The sequence below is a fragment of the Charadrius vociferus genome, unplaced genomic scaffold (assembly GCF_000708025.1).
Source record: "Charadrius vociferus isolate BGI_N301 unplaced genomic scaffold, ASM70802v2 scaffold838, whole genome shotgun sequence".
Lineage (NCBI taxonomy): Eukaryota > Metazoa > Chordata > Aves > Charadriiformes > Charadriidae > Charadrius > Charadrius vociferus.
In genome coordinates this window covers 223,453-240,383 of record NW_009649487.1, presented here as the reverse complement: position 1 = coordinate 240,383, position 16,931 = coordinate 223,453, and the positions used below count along the sequence as shown (strand labels likewise).

Sequence of the window (16,931 nt, the reverse complement as noted above, 5' to 3'; positions counted from 1 at the left end):
CGCGAGGAGGGAAGTGCCGCCGCTTCCTGAGGAGCAATGCTGATTCAGGCAGGAATCAGCCCTTTCTCGTCCGTGGGAGATGCCGTGGGTGGCTGCTCCGAAAGCTTTGGTCCAGTGACATGCCGGTGCCACGCTCCAGGCTCCCAGGAGGGTCTGAAAACTGCAGCTACAGCTCTGCGGGCTCCACCGACACTCCTTTGGGAATCCCAGTGCAACGGACGGTGCTTTGAAAGCGGTTTTAGTGCTGGCTGAGCATCTCTGCCCAACACGAAGCGCTCTAATTTGTTCCTTTGCCTGCTGCCTGTTTCTTGCTGTCCCCGCTCGTTGAACAGTCTGGGCAGGGGAGCGATGTTTCTCCCAAGAGAGAGCTGGGGAAATCGCGGCTGTGAGCATGGCCGTCAGACGCATCCTCCTCTCGCACGGTGTTTTCCTGAGTCTCGCTGCCTGCTGCCCGCTGGGATTTCTCGGCTAGAGGGGAGAAAAGACTGCCGCTGCCCTTCTCTTCTAGCCGACACTCCTTGGTTTTAATGCCCACGGCTTTTAGGATCGTGTCCATTTGCTTCATGTAGTCCAGGTGGCCGTTTACCTGCAAGCCAACAAGAAGAGTCCCGTTAGTGGGGAAGCTGCGGGGAACCCGGCTCAGTCCAGTCCTTCATCTCAAAAGCCACCACTGCCATGAGATGTGGTTTCAGCTCTGAAAGGCTGAGAGAATGAGGTCGGAAAAATGCAGTCGTCCATTGAATAACCCCAGCTGGCTGCGCCCTTCGTGGCACACGCTGCTGCTGGATTGCTTTTCCTCTGGCAGATCTATGTTTAAACGTTTGGATGTCGCTGAGTTACAAACCCCCAGATCCTGGGTGCCACGAGGGTAAGAGAGGAGGTGATCTGCCACGGTGAGAGACGCCCAGGTAGGAGACACGTTGTCTTAATTCAACTCCCTGATCTCTGCTAAATCACGTGTCCTCCCTGTGCCTTAGCTCCCTTGTAAAAGCAAAGATTATCCTACTTAAATTAGGATATAGTCACTAAATCTCACAAGAGCTACTAAGCGTGTTAGGGTTCTTAGCTGGAAGGTGCACTGACCTGTCCCACACCATGTAAAACTGGGAGCCTGAGAGTTATGGGTTCATAAACCGAATTAAAGTCAACAATACCTGCAAAACTCCACATGTTTTTATTGTAAGGTGATTTCCATGATAAGATAAACCCTTCTGAGACAGATGCTGGAATACACCCTTCCAGTCAGGGCACAGGAGGGAGAGAAAACCTCCTCTGCAGGTTATTATTGTTATACGCTAAAGGCTGCCCGGCTGGAAAGGCAGAAACCGCCTCCTCTGTTTCAGGTGTCCTGTGCAAGCCCAGCGTTTCAGGTAACGACAGCCCGGATCCTTCTAGAGACCAGCCTGCAGATCTGCTTTGCTGTTGTACTCACAGCCAAAATGGGAGGAAGCGCTTGTGAGCGCAAGGTGGATTTATAGTGGGTTTTTCTGCGGAGGGGAAAAGCGCTGTCGGGCCGAGTCAAGGCTATTTTGGTGGTACACTCTCCAGCCGGCCTGTAGATTTCAGGAAAGGTTTAGGGGTATGATTTACATCCTAAGATATTTTTTAGCATCTTTGGTAAATTCTATTCCTAACAGTTTAAATCCTTCCTGACCCAGCCAGAAGGCTGCCTCAGGCAACACCACCTCTTATTTTCCCAAATCTTGCTAGTAATTAGGGAATTTCCACAGCAGGGAATACTCGACACCGCTGTCCCAGGTTTCCTGCTTCCCAGCTGCGTGTAGGGCTGCCCCAGGAAGGGGCTGGTCCGCTCGCACGAGACAGTGAGAGCTGTTTGCAGAGCTCTGCAGAGAAACCCAGCCGTGCACCCTCTGCTCCGCTCCCGCTAGCTCAGGCTGATGTCAGGCAGTCCTTCCCCGCTACGCCGACAACCGGGGTTACCGGCACACCTCTACCCAAACCTAAAACAAACCCCCTTTCCCGCAGGGGCAAAACGCGTGAAGCAGCTTTTGAGTGGTAACATTTGGATGCACTTAGGACTTGGAGCAAAACGAAGGATTTAATCAGCACGTTAGTAATGCAATATGCGACTTTAATCAGTCCAGATGGCTCAACAGGCTCTTGATGTTTTGAACAGATTAGTTAATTAAAATATCCATTGAAGGACTAATGGACTGGCTGTTAAGATGTGTACATTGTTCTCTGATAAAGTATGAACCTTTTACTACTCAGTCGGGACTAATGGACTGGCTGTTAAGATGTGTACATTGTTCTCTGATAAAGTATGAACCTTTTACTACTCAGTCGGGGGGGGGGGCTTGGTGCTAAAGAAAGAAAGGAGCACAGCGTGGGACATGGGGGAGAGGAACAAGAAGGAAATGGCCATCCTGGGAGGGGTTGCTGAAGTCCCTTAAACGGTTTTCTGTATTCTGAAACCTCCACAGTCATTACAATCTACCTGCCCTGCTCAGCGCTCGGGGATTTCTCAGCCCGCTCTGTTACCTCGTCATTAGTCAGAGAGAACAAATTTCCTCTGGCACCCTAAGGATGAGATTTTCATAACTCCTCGGTATCCAGCAGCTTCCGCTAAAACAAAGGGGAATTCCTCTTCCTTGAGCACCACGATCACCGAGAGATGCTGCAGATGAGCAATTCTGAAGAGCTGAGCCTTTCCTCATGCAGCTAAAAGAGAAGCTGAATCCTCCTGAAAATCCGTCCCTCACTGCAGCTCTGCTCATACCACTAAATCTCTTCAAAGGAAACTCACTCCTGGTTCCAGGATAGCCCAGGAGAGGATTCCAGAAAGCCAGACCAATGCAAGCCCTGAGAAGCGTAAGAGGACGTAGGACTCTCTGCTACACTGTGACATTAAGTACTGAGCCATCAGCAAAAGAACAGCGAACAAATTGCCTTGCCACTTGGAAGCTGTGATGCCATCCTGGTGGGAAAATTCAGCAATTCCATCTCTCCAAAGCCTCTTTTCATCTGCAATGTGAAAAGCTGAATTCCTGCGCTGGGCGGGCTGTGCTGGAGAAGGGATGGGAACATCTATAACATTGTAAGGGACAATAAAAACTTTAAGGGGAAATAAACGATTGTTTGAATATTTGTCAGAACAAAGTGCAGGAGGAATTTCAGGATAAACAGAATAGAGAAGTGTTCTTGTAACCAAAGCAAATATATTTATGTTTGTTATAAGGAAATGAAAGCAGCGGGGTAGGCTTATCAGTGCGCTTAGGTGACTTCTCCTCTGTTATATCCCATTTGATGTTTGCTTTGACTCCCTGGAAAACACAAGCCAGCTGCCTGTATCGCTAGTTCTGCTGCAGGACTACAGCACCGCATGGGAAGATCTCCAAAGGCCTCCAGACCAGGGCATTGCTCAGGCGGATCCATCACTCAGCTGAAAGGAGCCATCAGTTCAGAAAGTTGGGAAAGGTTTTGAAGTTCCAGTCCACCCAAAAGTGTCAAAAATGTCATTGAGCATAATCAGCTGTGTCTATTAAATTCAAACGAAAGTCTTTTTGTTTCGGTACAATAAGCGCCTCTGGTTACGGTGTCATAAAAACACAGTTCAATTTACGGGAGCTTTGAAAACAAGTAATGCCACCCCCGGGCCTGCAACCAACCCACTGGTGGTCGCTGTACCAAGGCGAGCTGTGAGCTCTGCCCCACAGATGCTGCTCTGCGTATTCATGACAGCAGTTCCTGGTGGAGAGAGATGGGGCACAGAGATCAGCGCGTCTGAGAAGCGCTGACAGTGGAATCAATTTGCAGTTACCACGCAGCTCTCTCCATTAGTGGTAAGCCGGTGCAATCTCCACGGCTCCGCTCAATTGCCTTTGCGGTTGGTTTTCCCCAGCGTTGCGAAAGAACAGATAAAGCACCAACACAGGATCCGTCCACGCAGATCAGCTCTTTAGGAGAGAGGAAGAATCCCGGCTTCTCTCGGGTTTTGAGCTAGAGGAACCCAAGGTGCACCCCGCAGCCCAGAGGGGACGCCTGGGGAGCGGTGGAGAGAGGAAGGACCTGCGAGAAAGGAGATGGTGCGTATGATCCTGGCTCTGCCACTGACTCACCAGCACAGGCAAGACTCTTGTTCCGTCACAACACTGGTATCCCACTGACATTACTGTGTTTGACATGGCAGAGGAGTCTTTGCTCACTCCAGAGCCAACTGTTTAAAGATCCCGCCTAGTTTCCTTCCAAAAGAGCTCCTCCACCGATCCCAAGCAGCCAATGCAAAGAGCGCGGCACTGGCTCCGAAGGCCGGCACAGCTCGCAAAGCTGTCCGCTTCACAGGGCTGCAAAATGCGCAAGAGCCCAACTGGACGTCCCTTGGCCTCTCTGCTACCTGCGGGGAGAGATAAAGGAGAGCGCAGCTGGGCTCTGCCTTCCTCCTGCTCTCCTTGGCCAAACATCCTATGGATCGAAGGGGAATTGCAGAAGAGCAAGCGAGGCGCGTGGCACGAGCAGAGGATTCGCAGGTACTCTGCAAGTTACAGGAGCGCAGGTCATTAATATGGTGGAGAATTTCACCTCTTTGATTTGTTTTGAGCCCGTCATGTCCAAAGAGCAACTTTATCATGCAGGAAAAAGATACCCTCGAGTTAAAATGTCTCTCCAGAGCTTCGTTATTTCAGCAGCAGCAGTAATGACTACCTCGGGGGGCAGCACAGTTTCAGGATTCCCTTTTGACAAATACTGTTTGAATAGAAAATGGTATTTTGTGCAGGGTGAAAAGAGTTAATAGAGAGAGCTACAGTGTCTGGAGCTCAGAGAATAATCACACCTCACTTTTCAGCAGCCCTTTCTTCCCGCTGGTGTGTCAGACACTTTGTGTACACACATAATGAAATGCAAACTGCCTCCGGGTGGCATATCTCAATAGAGCCAGCTCAGCACCTTCTGCTATTGCCGGCTCATGTTCAGCTCATGGATTTACTCTCCGTTTCCAAAAGCGGCGGCGAATTTGTCGTTCAGGAAGAGAACCGGAGTGCAACCCTGCGCTCTGAAATAAACCTGAATAAATAAAGTTTTGGGGTAGCATTGGTAAAGAAGGGAAGAAACTCAAATGCCACTCTCGCTTTCCAAAAATCCTTAGTTCTGGATACTGCCTCCAAACCCCCGCGGCCCTCCTCTTCCAGATGGTGGCAAAGACTGATTGATTATAGGGTTCCCAAGCCATGCCGGGTTATCACTCAAAATGCAGTCAGCTCTGCCAAGCTGGCAGGCTCCTCTGGTCAGCGTTATTCCCACATGTCAGCGTAAACCTGAATTCAGAGAGCTGGGTACATCCTGCACGACAGAGGGCATTCAGCCTGGCAGAAAATGTCTTCTCTGTTTTCCGTGGTTTTCGGAAAGCTTACGGCAAAGCCCTGACGCTGCCCAGGCAGGGGGAGATGGCTGGACCCGGCAAAGGCCAGCGGCAGAGCAAGTTCCTGTAGTAAGAACCAGAAGAACGTGAAAACAAACCTTGAAAGAGGCTGTGGCTGAATTAAGTTAAAAGAGAAATAAAATTCTTCTGTTTGGGTTCTTAGGAAACAATGTTTTCCAAAAGTGAGGACAGGGAACACATCCACTAATTCAGAACCTGGAATTTAAATGGATTTATTAAAATGTGTGAATTTGGCATCTGTGGCAAGTTCTCCTTTGCACTATAGGTGCATCCTGAGCGTTAGCAGTCCTCCAGCAGAGAAGCTAATAAAAATAAATTCGAGGAGAATTTTATAGAGCTGAATTTATTTTGAAAATACTGTCAATGTCATTCGCATTATTCCTCTTTAATGTTTCTATTTCTGCTCTGAAATACTGATGGAATAAAGATTGGAGCATGATTCAGCTGAAGCTAATAGGCTTTGCTTCTAAATCATCCCTTCGCACAATTACAATTCTTGTGAATAGAATAAGTCTCTCAGTTCTTATTTTTCTTCTTGTTTAAAAACTAACTCGACCGGTAAAAGTTCTCTTTTAATTACAGCGACATTTCTGGAGCAAGACTGTAATTTTTACATGATGTTTCAGCCACAACTTATTGATTCAAGTCATCCTCACCTCCGGGGCGGTGCTTGAGGGACGTTACCCTCAGACAGCACTCAGGCAATTTCACACTAATGAAAGAACTTTTTCCAAGGACTTTTTCCATCAAACTTTGATATGTTTTGTGGGAACACATCGATGTTGACAATTCAGAGTAAACACTCTTTATTTGCTGGAGTCGTCCACCGCTGATAAACTCTGCCAGCTTCCCTCGCAATTTCCCTCCACCAATTCCATGAAGACTGTAGGATGGAGAGGAGTAAAATACAGAATATAACAAGAAAACACAGGAAGTAAATGGAGGAAATAAGTGTTGGAAGTCTGAAGCCCTAAAGGGGGTGAGATGGAGAGCAGCTGTACATCAGCGCTGACAGGCAGGACAAAGTCAGGGAAGTGCAGCTTCATAAATTTTGAATTAATAAGAGAGCCCTTGAAAGAGTTTCAAGGGAAAGGTGCCTTCACAAACGTCCTTCTGCTCACAGGCGATGCACCGCACGCACCCAGCCCGCCGGCTGAAGGCACCAGCTGCCTGCAGGAATTTGTCAACTGTTTGCAGAGCCGCTCTTGACTATTTCTTTTTTTGCTGATGCTCCCATTGACGACTGCCAGAAGTGGAATCGGGTTCTTTTCTTTAGCTATTAAGTTGGTGTCTGAATGCTCAAGAGTCTTTCCAGCTATATCAAAGTTGCAAAACATGCCACTCACTTTTAAGGTGGCTATAATCAAATACTTATTTTTCAGTGCTAATCCAAGTGGAAGTTATTTAAATTAGACGGTATAAAGAATGTTTTAAAAGGCCCAGCATAAACTGTGCAGATAATTATCGCTGGGGAATAATTTCAACATAATCTCTTGGGCCTCAGGGGAAAAGAGATCCCCAAAAATAAAGACTGGATTGATGTATCAAATTGGACTGTTCCGAAAAATAGCTTGGGGGACCCAGATATCTGATACTATATACTACAACAGTCCACTAGTGACCCAAAATACCTGCTGTATTGATCAAGCCAGGATTATAGAGAATTTTTCAGATTAAAACATTGAGATGAGATTTGGTCTCCATAATCAGGATGATATAATAGGATCTGCCCGCAGCAGAGGACAACTCCCGTGAAAGACTGAAAGGGACTGATCACCTTTCCTCTCCCCATCTTGCTCTGGGAATACACAAGATCTGGCAGCCGAAATGGTACCATCTTTGCAGCTTTCAAACCAGCCTCTCGGCTCAGCTCCACAAAACAAGATCACTTTTGGTTAATTAAGGGAATTTCTGCCGTCTTGAAGTTCTCAGTTTATTCATCCCTTACTCTCCTTTATGAGTTGATGGTAATAATGTAACCGGGCAAGAAGTCTCGGGCATTTGGGAAATTTCAACAGCTATGGAGCAATGTGCCATCTCTCCTGAGCAATGCGATCTCCTACGAATCCATCCCACCGGCATCCGCAGCAGGTTTAAGACCTTACCGTACCCCACTGTCACCGGGGCAGCAGGCAGTGAGAGGCTTCGTGCCATTTCAGCTACGTTCAGCTCGTGTCAGTAAGACACGCTGCTGTAATTGGAAGATCTCAGACACAAGGGTTGGAACTGCTACAGGAGAAAACCTCACGTACACTATGTGTCAGCTAAGTCAGTCTTCCCCTTGATTAACACTTTTAATTGGATGTTGCAACTGAATTTGCTTTCCGTGTTAGCTGAAGAGGTTAGAAATGAAGCTCAAATCTGAACACAAAAATTATACAGAATTAGTGTTTGTGTTCCAACATAAGACAGGAGATAGAACGCTAAATTCTCTATCCTCAATTCACCTTACTGTGCTTTGTGTAGCCACTCTTGCAGAATCAAACATTATTAACACTACTTAGGGAAAACTCCCACTGCTTTTGCTGGCAGTTTTGCTCGAGGAAGGTCTATGTGATCGGGACAGCTGCTTGCAAAGCCAACAGGTACAAACCTGTCAAGAACGGAGTCCGCAATGTCTGGCTTTGCAAGAACAGTCCTATTTTCAAATGTGAGGGGCTCTAATGGGTAAAGAGTAAGAGAAAATCTATAAAAAGTGATAAGTGATGCAAATTGTTACGCTCCATGGGAGAAAGATGGAGGGATATCAAAACTGTGCTGATTACTCAAACAGAATAGCAAATTTCATATGTTGAATTGTATTAGATGTAAATAGAAACTATCTGGGAATCTTTCTAAAACGTGGCACTCGGTAAAACTCAGCTTTTCTGAAGCAGAGGGGTTCAGTTCCAGAAATTCAGCTTTGCCCAGGGTAGTCGGGGTGTCCGAACACCGTATGCACTCAAACAGAGGATGTGGAAACCCACGGTGCAACGGTACACACGTGTTCCAGGCACAACGGACGAAATGGGAAAACCACGTCTATAAATCTGCAAGAAGGCCACACTGTTACGGCACCATGCTGCTTCTGAGTGGCACTGCGTATGTCAATTTTGGCACCAGACTTACAAAATAAAGGCTCAAGGAGCGCAATAAAATGGTTCTCTCTGCCTTTTAAAAGCAGATGAATATCCCCAGCCTTCCAAAGAGTGCATCAGGATCAAGCGATAGATCTGTGTTGAAGCAAGAAGGGACACCAGCCTTTGAGCTTTTGTCTGCCGCAACGCAAAAACAAACTGCAAGTCATTAATGGCTCCATTTGCACTTTTTTTGGAAAAGCTTTTTCAGTTTCTTCCTCTGTTCTAACATACTGCCATCACCAGGACCCTCTGCTTGGATCCCAAAGGGAAAAATGTATTTACTATGTATTTAATGTGCGATTTTCAGAGCTCCCAAATCAACAGCGAGAAGGATCACAGAAAACTAAGCCACTGACGACTCCAGGGTTGCAGGGACATACAAAGAGGAAGAAATCATCCCTGTGACCTTATAGCCCAGCAGACAAATAGCCTTGTTACCCCAGAGACTTGCGTGTCCCCCAGAAGTGAGAGAAGGCTCTCCAGGCGCCTTCCAGCCGCTGCCTGATGCCGAGTTCTGCTCCTGGCTGTTGCTCTTCTGATCCTGTTAATGCCTGTCACCGCGGGAGGTGGCACTGCTCATTTGAGACAAGTGAAACAAAGGTGTCATGAGACACAGGCAACTTTTTGCCTTTTTGAACTCCCCAGGGTTCTTAATCCATATTTCGTAACCACAACTAATTGTTTGCTGCAAATTTTGGGAATACCGAGGAAAAAACCTCACAGTTTAATACATTTTAGGAAAAAAGCCTGACTCACAGAAGTGCCAAATCAGTTGGATTTCACAAAATTCAGACTTTTCACCTGCTTCTGGTATTTATGTACGCTGTGTACCTGCCTGGCTGAAGGCCAGACTTCCTTGAATCTCTTTGCCTTCCCTCATAACGGGAATAGTAGGCCCCTCTTCTGAGAGAGCTTTTGGAAAGAGAGAGCAGTTGTTCTTGGGTTTTAATCACTGTCATAAAGAGAGCTTTCCCACCGCTCAGCTACAGCAGCAAAGAAAAGAAGAGGTAAAAAGCTTTTGAGGTATCTCAGAGGAAAAAAGCAAAGGTGCGCTGATGTGCGATACAGATTATTCCAGAAAGAAGCTCTGCTGTTTTGCCTTCCATCGTGAAGAGATGCTGCAGGAGAAGGACATGGCTGTGAAATGCATCAGCATGTTTCGTCTCTACGTACTACTGCAATGACTGGTCTAGAGATTAAAAAGTAGCTCGTATCTTTAGTCTGTGGGCTGTACGGAGCGTGGCTCTGGCACTCCAGGTGTTTGAATAAGGAGGGGTTTACTCTTAGGTGGTGCTCCTGCGTGTTGCCTTTACAGGAATTTGGGAGCACCAGCAGCAGGTAGGCAGCTGCAATCCCGACGACGTGTCGATGAAGAATAAGGAAAGGAGAATTTAGCTGCCATCAAAAGCATGGCAAAGGAAGGAGTTTTAAAGTCGATGCAAAACTTAATCATAGTCTGAAGATCTACAGGACAATTTTCACATTGGACTAACGAGAGAACAGTACTGACTTCTGCAATACCTGTTATGATCCATCCATGCTCTCTACTGGACTTCCATCCAGGCATTCCTACTGTTCCCAAGCTTGCAAGTTTGTCCCTGTTTTCTACTGTGGTAAAACCGCCCAGAGAAACTTAAGCACCCTTCTTGACTTATGAGCCTCCGTGAAAAAGCTCTGCCTACGTTCTGACTCTGAGCATTTCTGCAATATTCAAATGTTAATGCAAAATGTAATCTACAATATCCCATTTGAACAAACAGCAATCAGTCTAATACACTACAGCTCAATTACTTCCTTGGTCTCTGTAACAGGTGCTGTCAAATAAATCTACTGAATAAATCAGTCCCATTGTAACCATTAGGAAAGCTTTTATAACTGCATTTGCTGAGTGGGAGGACCTTTTTCTCTCAGTTTTTTTACTGACAGTCAGATAAAAAACATACTAATCAAGAGAGACGTGCAATAAAAGCCTTGGAGGTGAACTCCTGTTTATACTGAGGTCTCTTAGTCCTCCACTCATTTGAGGATTCTGATGGTAGCACAGCAAGGAGAACCAAGCCCTTTGGATCCAGTCCAGTTTTCATCATGGATGGACTGGGAGATGCCTAAAATACCGAGGCTGCCTGCATAATACTAGCACACCGAGCACCTTTGCATCATCTATGCTTCATTCTTCTATCACAGCTTGTCCTCTCTTATTCCTGGCAGGAGACTCGCAGGGACTTCCAGCAAGGGCATCTGCAGGGATGGAGCTGGTCCCTGTTACAGAAAATATCTCTCTGTATATATTTCTGTGATGCTGCTGCACTATATTTGCAGCAAAATCCATCTTTGCTTTCTTGCCACTCTAGAAAATATTGCCCCTGAATATTTTCTTCCCCATTCTTTGTCCTTTTACTTTTAAAATCAGAATGCACTGTATTTCTTTTCATAAAGCTCCATGGTCTGGAAAACAGATCAAGAGAACGACACCTACTTAATATAGGCTTTTCCCCCTGTGGGGGTTGCTCTTTTTTCCCCCCAATGCTTTACCGTAAGATTAAGCAAGTGAAAGCGTCAGCTCTTTCTGAAATGCGAACGGCGCTGGGACTGCCTGTTGGCATCACGCAGCACGGATACAGATGCACAACAGTAGAAGATTAGCAGATAGCAGCTCTGCAACCATTATTCATTTAGCTGAAATGTAAATACTGCTCCTCTGGGGGAAAAATGGAGAGGCTGCTGCGAGCCAGGCGGGATAAAGTCTGCAGGACTCCAGGGGGTTTCACAGTTCAGGAAGCAGAAGGTCAACAGAAAGAGGGTCTCTGAAGAGAAATCAAAAAGAGGAGAGTAACACGGACTGAACTAACAGGAAAAGCCACCCCAGTGCCACCACTGCTTGACACCTTTGGCCATTTTTCTTTTCATGCCCGCAACAGATGTCATTGCTCGCAAGCAACTAATGGTAGCTCTGGGGACAGTGAAAAAATGGATGTGGGAGCATGTGGGAATGCTAACCAAGGCAACCCAGTAAGATGGAAAGATACAAGAACAGCTACAGTGCTGGACCATGTTTAAAAGCCTCTGCTATGCCACTTCCTTCTGGGAAGCCTGTATTTTGTTCTGCAAAGTCTCTATTTTATCTGTACAGCACTAAGCCCTGTGTTTTCTGGCAAGGGCTGTACATAGCACAGTTATTATGAATGAAATGAGCTGGTAACAGTTGGGTATTTATAGGCTCAGTGGGCTGATGCTCCAAAAAATCTGAAAGCACTTAAAAGTGCCTTTGGCTCCAGAGCAACATTGACAGTCCCTACCAGCTTGTGGGGACGTTTGGGAGCAGTCACGGCAGGAACAGTGACCATGGAAGTATCCTGAGCTGTGTGCTGAGCATCTTCCAGTGCAGTTTGCAGAGAGTGAAAAGTGAGTTAAAACATTAAGATATGGAAAAACAAGATTGCATGTCCAAGATTACTGTGAATATGAATACACAAGCTAAGTTCTGGATGATTTTCTGTGGAAGAGCTCACGGGTGAGTACAGATAAGGCAATGATATCATTAGTTTGTTTAAGGTAATTGAGTTGAATATTGCTAGGCATATAATACAGTGGCTTATCATTAATGCCACCAGATAGCTTTGAGGAAACTACATGTCTACTAGACATCTCATCCTGCTTCCTGGAGACCCACACTCCAGAAACACAGCAGGCCAGGTCTGGACCTAGCACACCAGCCATCGATATCACAGAGCTTCTGCAATTACAAACCGGTTCCCGCACCATGGCGTCAGTGCAGCCCAGGCGACCAAGGTACACGGCCTGTGACTTTGCCCCCCTGTGAACCTGAACAGTGTTGAAGGCTCCACCAAGATAAGATCGTGGGTTGCACCTGCTCCACAGTGGTGTGTTTGAGCTCCACGTTTCCCAGCTGCTGAGCCTACCTACCTGCTGATCTGCGGCTTGCAAGACAGCAAGGTCGTTCTTGGAGAATAATGCTTTTCGGTCTCCAGTATCAGATATTTCAGAACAAAAAAAACCCCAAATATATCCAACAAGAGAGGAAAATTCTCATTATTTTGCTCAATACTTAACGCTGGCTGGGCCAACAAAAGCTATACTGAAGTCTGAGATGAGAGTGATCTCAAGGAAAGGAACGAGGGACAATGTACATAGACAGGCTCTCTTCAGTATCCCGTCTTCCCCTAATCAATGAGTGTGAAGTTACAGTGCTGCAAGCAAAGGATGGATGGAAAAACTAAGAATATAAGAAGTACTACTTACTACAGATGAAAGGTCCATGTTTACCATCCTCCTGTCATCCAAGTCGACTGGCTGGAGGCCTGCAACGTTGATCTGGACAGAAGAGGTTCGGTATACAAACCCCAGCAGCCAGTCCCCCCTAGGAGCAGAGCAGAAGAAGAGCGTGAGTTGTTGCCAAACCAATGCAATATGTGACTACTCAGACCACGAGGAGAGTAGAAGGGCCGGGCAGCACAGTGATGTCGGGACCAAGACCTGCTGCAGCTTTGTCTGATGTAGGAATCGGAGCAGTTGCCGAATTTAGGGCAGGTTGCTGGGACACAATAGTGCAAGTCTGAATTGAATCCTGATTCACAGGTGTGGACTCATTATATGCAGTGGGTTTAAGAATCTGACCCTTCTATATATTTCTGTATTTGCTTAGAGATTGCAGTACATTCACATATTTAATCTTTTTAATGTACTAATAGGTAGAAGTTCTCCAGCCAGTAGACAGCTGTAAACGTGATGAGGCCTACAATACCAATGTTGCTGACATAAATATCGACTGTGAAGCTCCGCGGAGTGCTCCTGATTTATAGGTACTGTATAAATACATGGTTTCAATGACAAAACTCGGAAGAGTTTGTTCCCACTGTAAAGTATTGCCATAAGTCACTGTGACAGTTTCAGGGTAGACTATAGCATGATGAGAGAAGGCAAAATACATAACCTCTTTTCCTGCGCGGAGCAGCAGCATAAAACCCCGGGCACCTAAACACCATTACAGTCTGTAGAATAGATTTAAGTTGGATGCAAGTGGTATTTATACTCTGTGATGGCAGCAGGTGAACTGCACTTGCAGAGCTCACCATTTCTGGCTGCTCCTGTCCACTCCAAAATGGTCTATACTAGAAGTCATAAGTCTACGCAGAGCTCTGCAAAATCTTTGTGATGCATCCATACTAGTCAGGCATGGGTTCTTTGAACAGCTGAGCGAGTCTAACTAATTTGGTAAAGTTTTCCCAGTAGGAATTTGTAACCTTGCTGTGAAATCAGACGGGACAGCTCTGACAGCTGGCTTTCACTCTCCATGTCCTTTCAGACTTCAAAGCTGAAGGAGACAAGCTACAGCGGACTGAAGCTCAACAAATTGGGGCCAAATCTGATCTTGCAGAAGTTTTATTCGATGTAATTCATCTGACCTAAATAGAGCTACTCCTAAAGTGACAGAACGAGGCCACAATTTGTATAAGCCAGAGACCAGAGAAATCAGAATCGGGTGGGGTCTTACCACAAAATGTTTGTATAATCCTTCTCTCATATCTAATATCCTCACATACATTCTCTGTATCTCTCAGTTACCTCCTCTAGCTGCCCCTCACACTGACTGAGTAACCCTCAAATTCAGCATCTGAAGGCAAAGTAGAGAACTTGCGTAGTGGAATATTTCCTGACAGTCTCCTCACCTGCTTCTTCCTATTAGTGAGCAACAAGCTACAATTTCTACATCATTTTTCATTCAACATTCAAGACATGGGCTTGCCAAAGCAGAGCCTAACCAAATTACTGCACACACAGAGGTACAAACACACATACTATTTCATTCTAACAGCAAATGCAGGCTTTGAAACTATAACAAGATCGGGGTTTTTTTATATTAGAGGAAATGAATACACTGAGCTTTTTGTGGTGAGATTGGTTTTTGTATAACACAGGGAGGAACGATATTTGCCAGGGCAAATTCAGTTATATGCAACAATTGCCATCATTTATGGCTTCTTGGAGGAACACAGAAGCACTCCCAAGGAGGCAGCAATTGCTTTTTCTTTATGCCACATGAAGAAATACTGTAACTGGTGTGCACATCCGGCATCCGTAAAACCTCCTGAGATCCAAAAAGGGCAAAAGCAACAATTTTCAGCCTAACTGACAGATGGGGTTAATAATTCATTGCTTTTTAATCTTGAATGCTTTTAATTCTTTTATTTAGTTCTTCTTTATAAATTAATAGACTATGTTAGATGCATAGTAATACAATTCTTCCTCAACTCATACATACGTATGTAGGCATACATATGTATCTGTGTATGGAAAGTGCCAACAGCATTTTCAGCTGTCCTTGACCTGAGGGCTCATGGCTTTATAAGCTGTCTTGACTTGCAGTTACATGTTCTTTGCTAATCTTCTTGCCTGGTTATTTCTCAGTTTATTTTCCCATGCTCTTAGTCTTCCGTGCTTCATTCCTTGGTTTTAATTTCCCCTCTTCTAATTGTGCTGGTAAGCAGTGTTCTTGTCACAATTATCTTCCGATACACAGTCATTAGGTTTGATACTGTCACTTGAATTCTTAATAGCTTTTATAAGATTGCTTCAGCTGTTTTGTGCCTCTGAATCTTCCTCTTCTCACCCAGCTGCTCTCACAACTCTGCATAGCAGTTGTCTGCGCAGTTTTGAAAGGCTGATATTTGGTTTCAAGATAACCTCTCTATTCTTTCACATCCTTAGTAGATCTGCTACAGCTATCCTAGCTATACCTCCCTTGTAAGTAAAATACCTTGTTTGTGTGGACTACTGTCACCAGAAACTGAGTGGAAATATTGAGTAGATATAACAGAAACTGAATAGATAGAAAAAAAATTTCAATTTGCTTGAGCTCCTTCCCTTCCATTGCAATTTTCACATCTTGTTCCCCATAAGCAGCCCCTAGTGAATTGCATCTTGAAGCTTTGATAGACTTCAATTCACATTCTTTAACCATCAGTGAACTTAATGGCTGTATTTATAGTCCTTTACATAAACCTGACATTTAAAGGGGCCTTAGAATATGTCAAGTTATGCACACAAACACACTGACCAAACTTCAAGCTGCCAGTGTTGTAACACTGCCACCGTATGAACAGGACCTACATATTGAGCACCTCGGGCTCCCAGTGTAACCATGCATCGCAAACAGCTGGGAGCTGGAGACAGAGCAGCCTTCAACTGCCTCCGGAAGACTGTCATCTCCAATTAATCTGAGGGAGAGACCTCCGGAGGGAAGAGGCTCTGGCACTGCCGGCTCTGGCGCTACTGAATGTACGTACCCACCAGCTGAACAAATATTCACTTACAAAATGTTCAGAAGGGATAAATGTAGAAAATCATTCCAAAGTGCCGCTAGGATAATGAAGTAGGGGATTGAGCACGTACAGACCTGCAATAACCATTGATGATCCTGCCCGACACCACTTTTGTGATAGCTTTCCAGTACTTGGCTTCTCCTTCCACTGGAGCTCCCAGTAAGACCACATCTTCGATGATCCCTTGAGAGCCTGTTAAAATGAAAGCAGAAACGCTCAGGTTTAGAAGACGCATCAGAAAATATCTAAGAGGGAGAAGAGGCCGGGCCTCTCTCCAGAAGGATGCAGTTCAAGCAGCAAACCTGAGGAAAGTTCTTTCCACAGACGTATTGATCTGGGTTTGCACAGAGCTGAACTATTACGCTTTGAAACACGTGCACGGGACTGGTGTTCCATATAGTGAGCAAATGTCATACATTAAGCACAATAAACTCTTTCCACAGACAGTCCTTAGAGCCGAGCTCATAAAAAACATGGCCTGTACAGGCAACAGAAAACACCCAAATTCTTCATATTGATTGGGAACTAGCAACAATGAAGGCATTTGCCAACACAAGGTGATAATCTATCAAACTGGTTTGATTTTCTTGAAGGGTACTTTAACCTGAATGCCCAGGGCATGATTTGCTGAAAAGGAATGTTGACTTTTAAGCGTAATAAATCTTCCTCTCTTATCAGACAGCTGCAGCTGGGAAATTTCAGTAGAAATAATGATTGAATAAGAAATATTGGGCAGCTCTGCTGCTTTCCTAAACTCTTGAACAATATATTAATATATGTTCATAAATCTTCTTTGTAAAGAGAGATCAAGCACCTGATGCCATAGTAGTTAAATGCAGTTCACAGCAGCGCACGTCTTTGGAGACTCGTAGGCATAGCACGCCAAATCCATCCTCTCCGCTTGTGGGAGACCAGCATTCACGGGACATGAGCTAAACCCTTCTCAGGCTGGCGTTTGCATTTGTAAAATAATATGCTGAAGTTTATGTGGAAGTGAAAGTGAGAATGACTGCATACCACATCAAGTTATGACGGAGAGGTGCTGCCTGGCTAGACTTTTAACATGTAAATCAA

General features: G+C 45.4%; 1 protein-coding gene across 1 annotated transcript in view; it reads right to left on the bottom strand.

Annotated features, from left to right (window-relative positions):
- Positions 1–277: 277 nt before the first annotated feature.
- TMCO4 (transmembrane and coiled-coil domains 4) overlaps positions 278–16,931 on the bottom strand; it is a 36,379-nt gene continuing 19,725 nt past the window's right edge. The window contains exons 11-13 of the mRNA XM_009889966.1: positions 15,932–16,049; positions 12,778–12,895; positions 278–586 (exon numbers count right to left, since the gene is read on the bottom strand). Of these exons, the coding sequence (XP_009888268.1) occupies positions 278–586; positions 12,778–12,895; positions 15,932–16,049 (545 nt within the window). The remainder of the gene's footprint in view (positions 587–12,777; positions 12,896–15,931; positions 16,050–16,931) is intronic.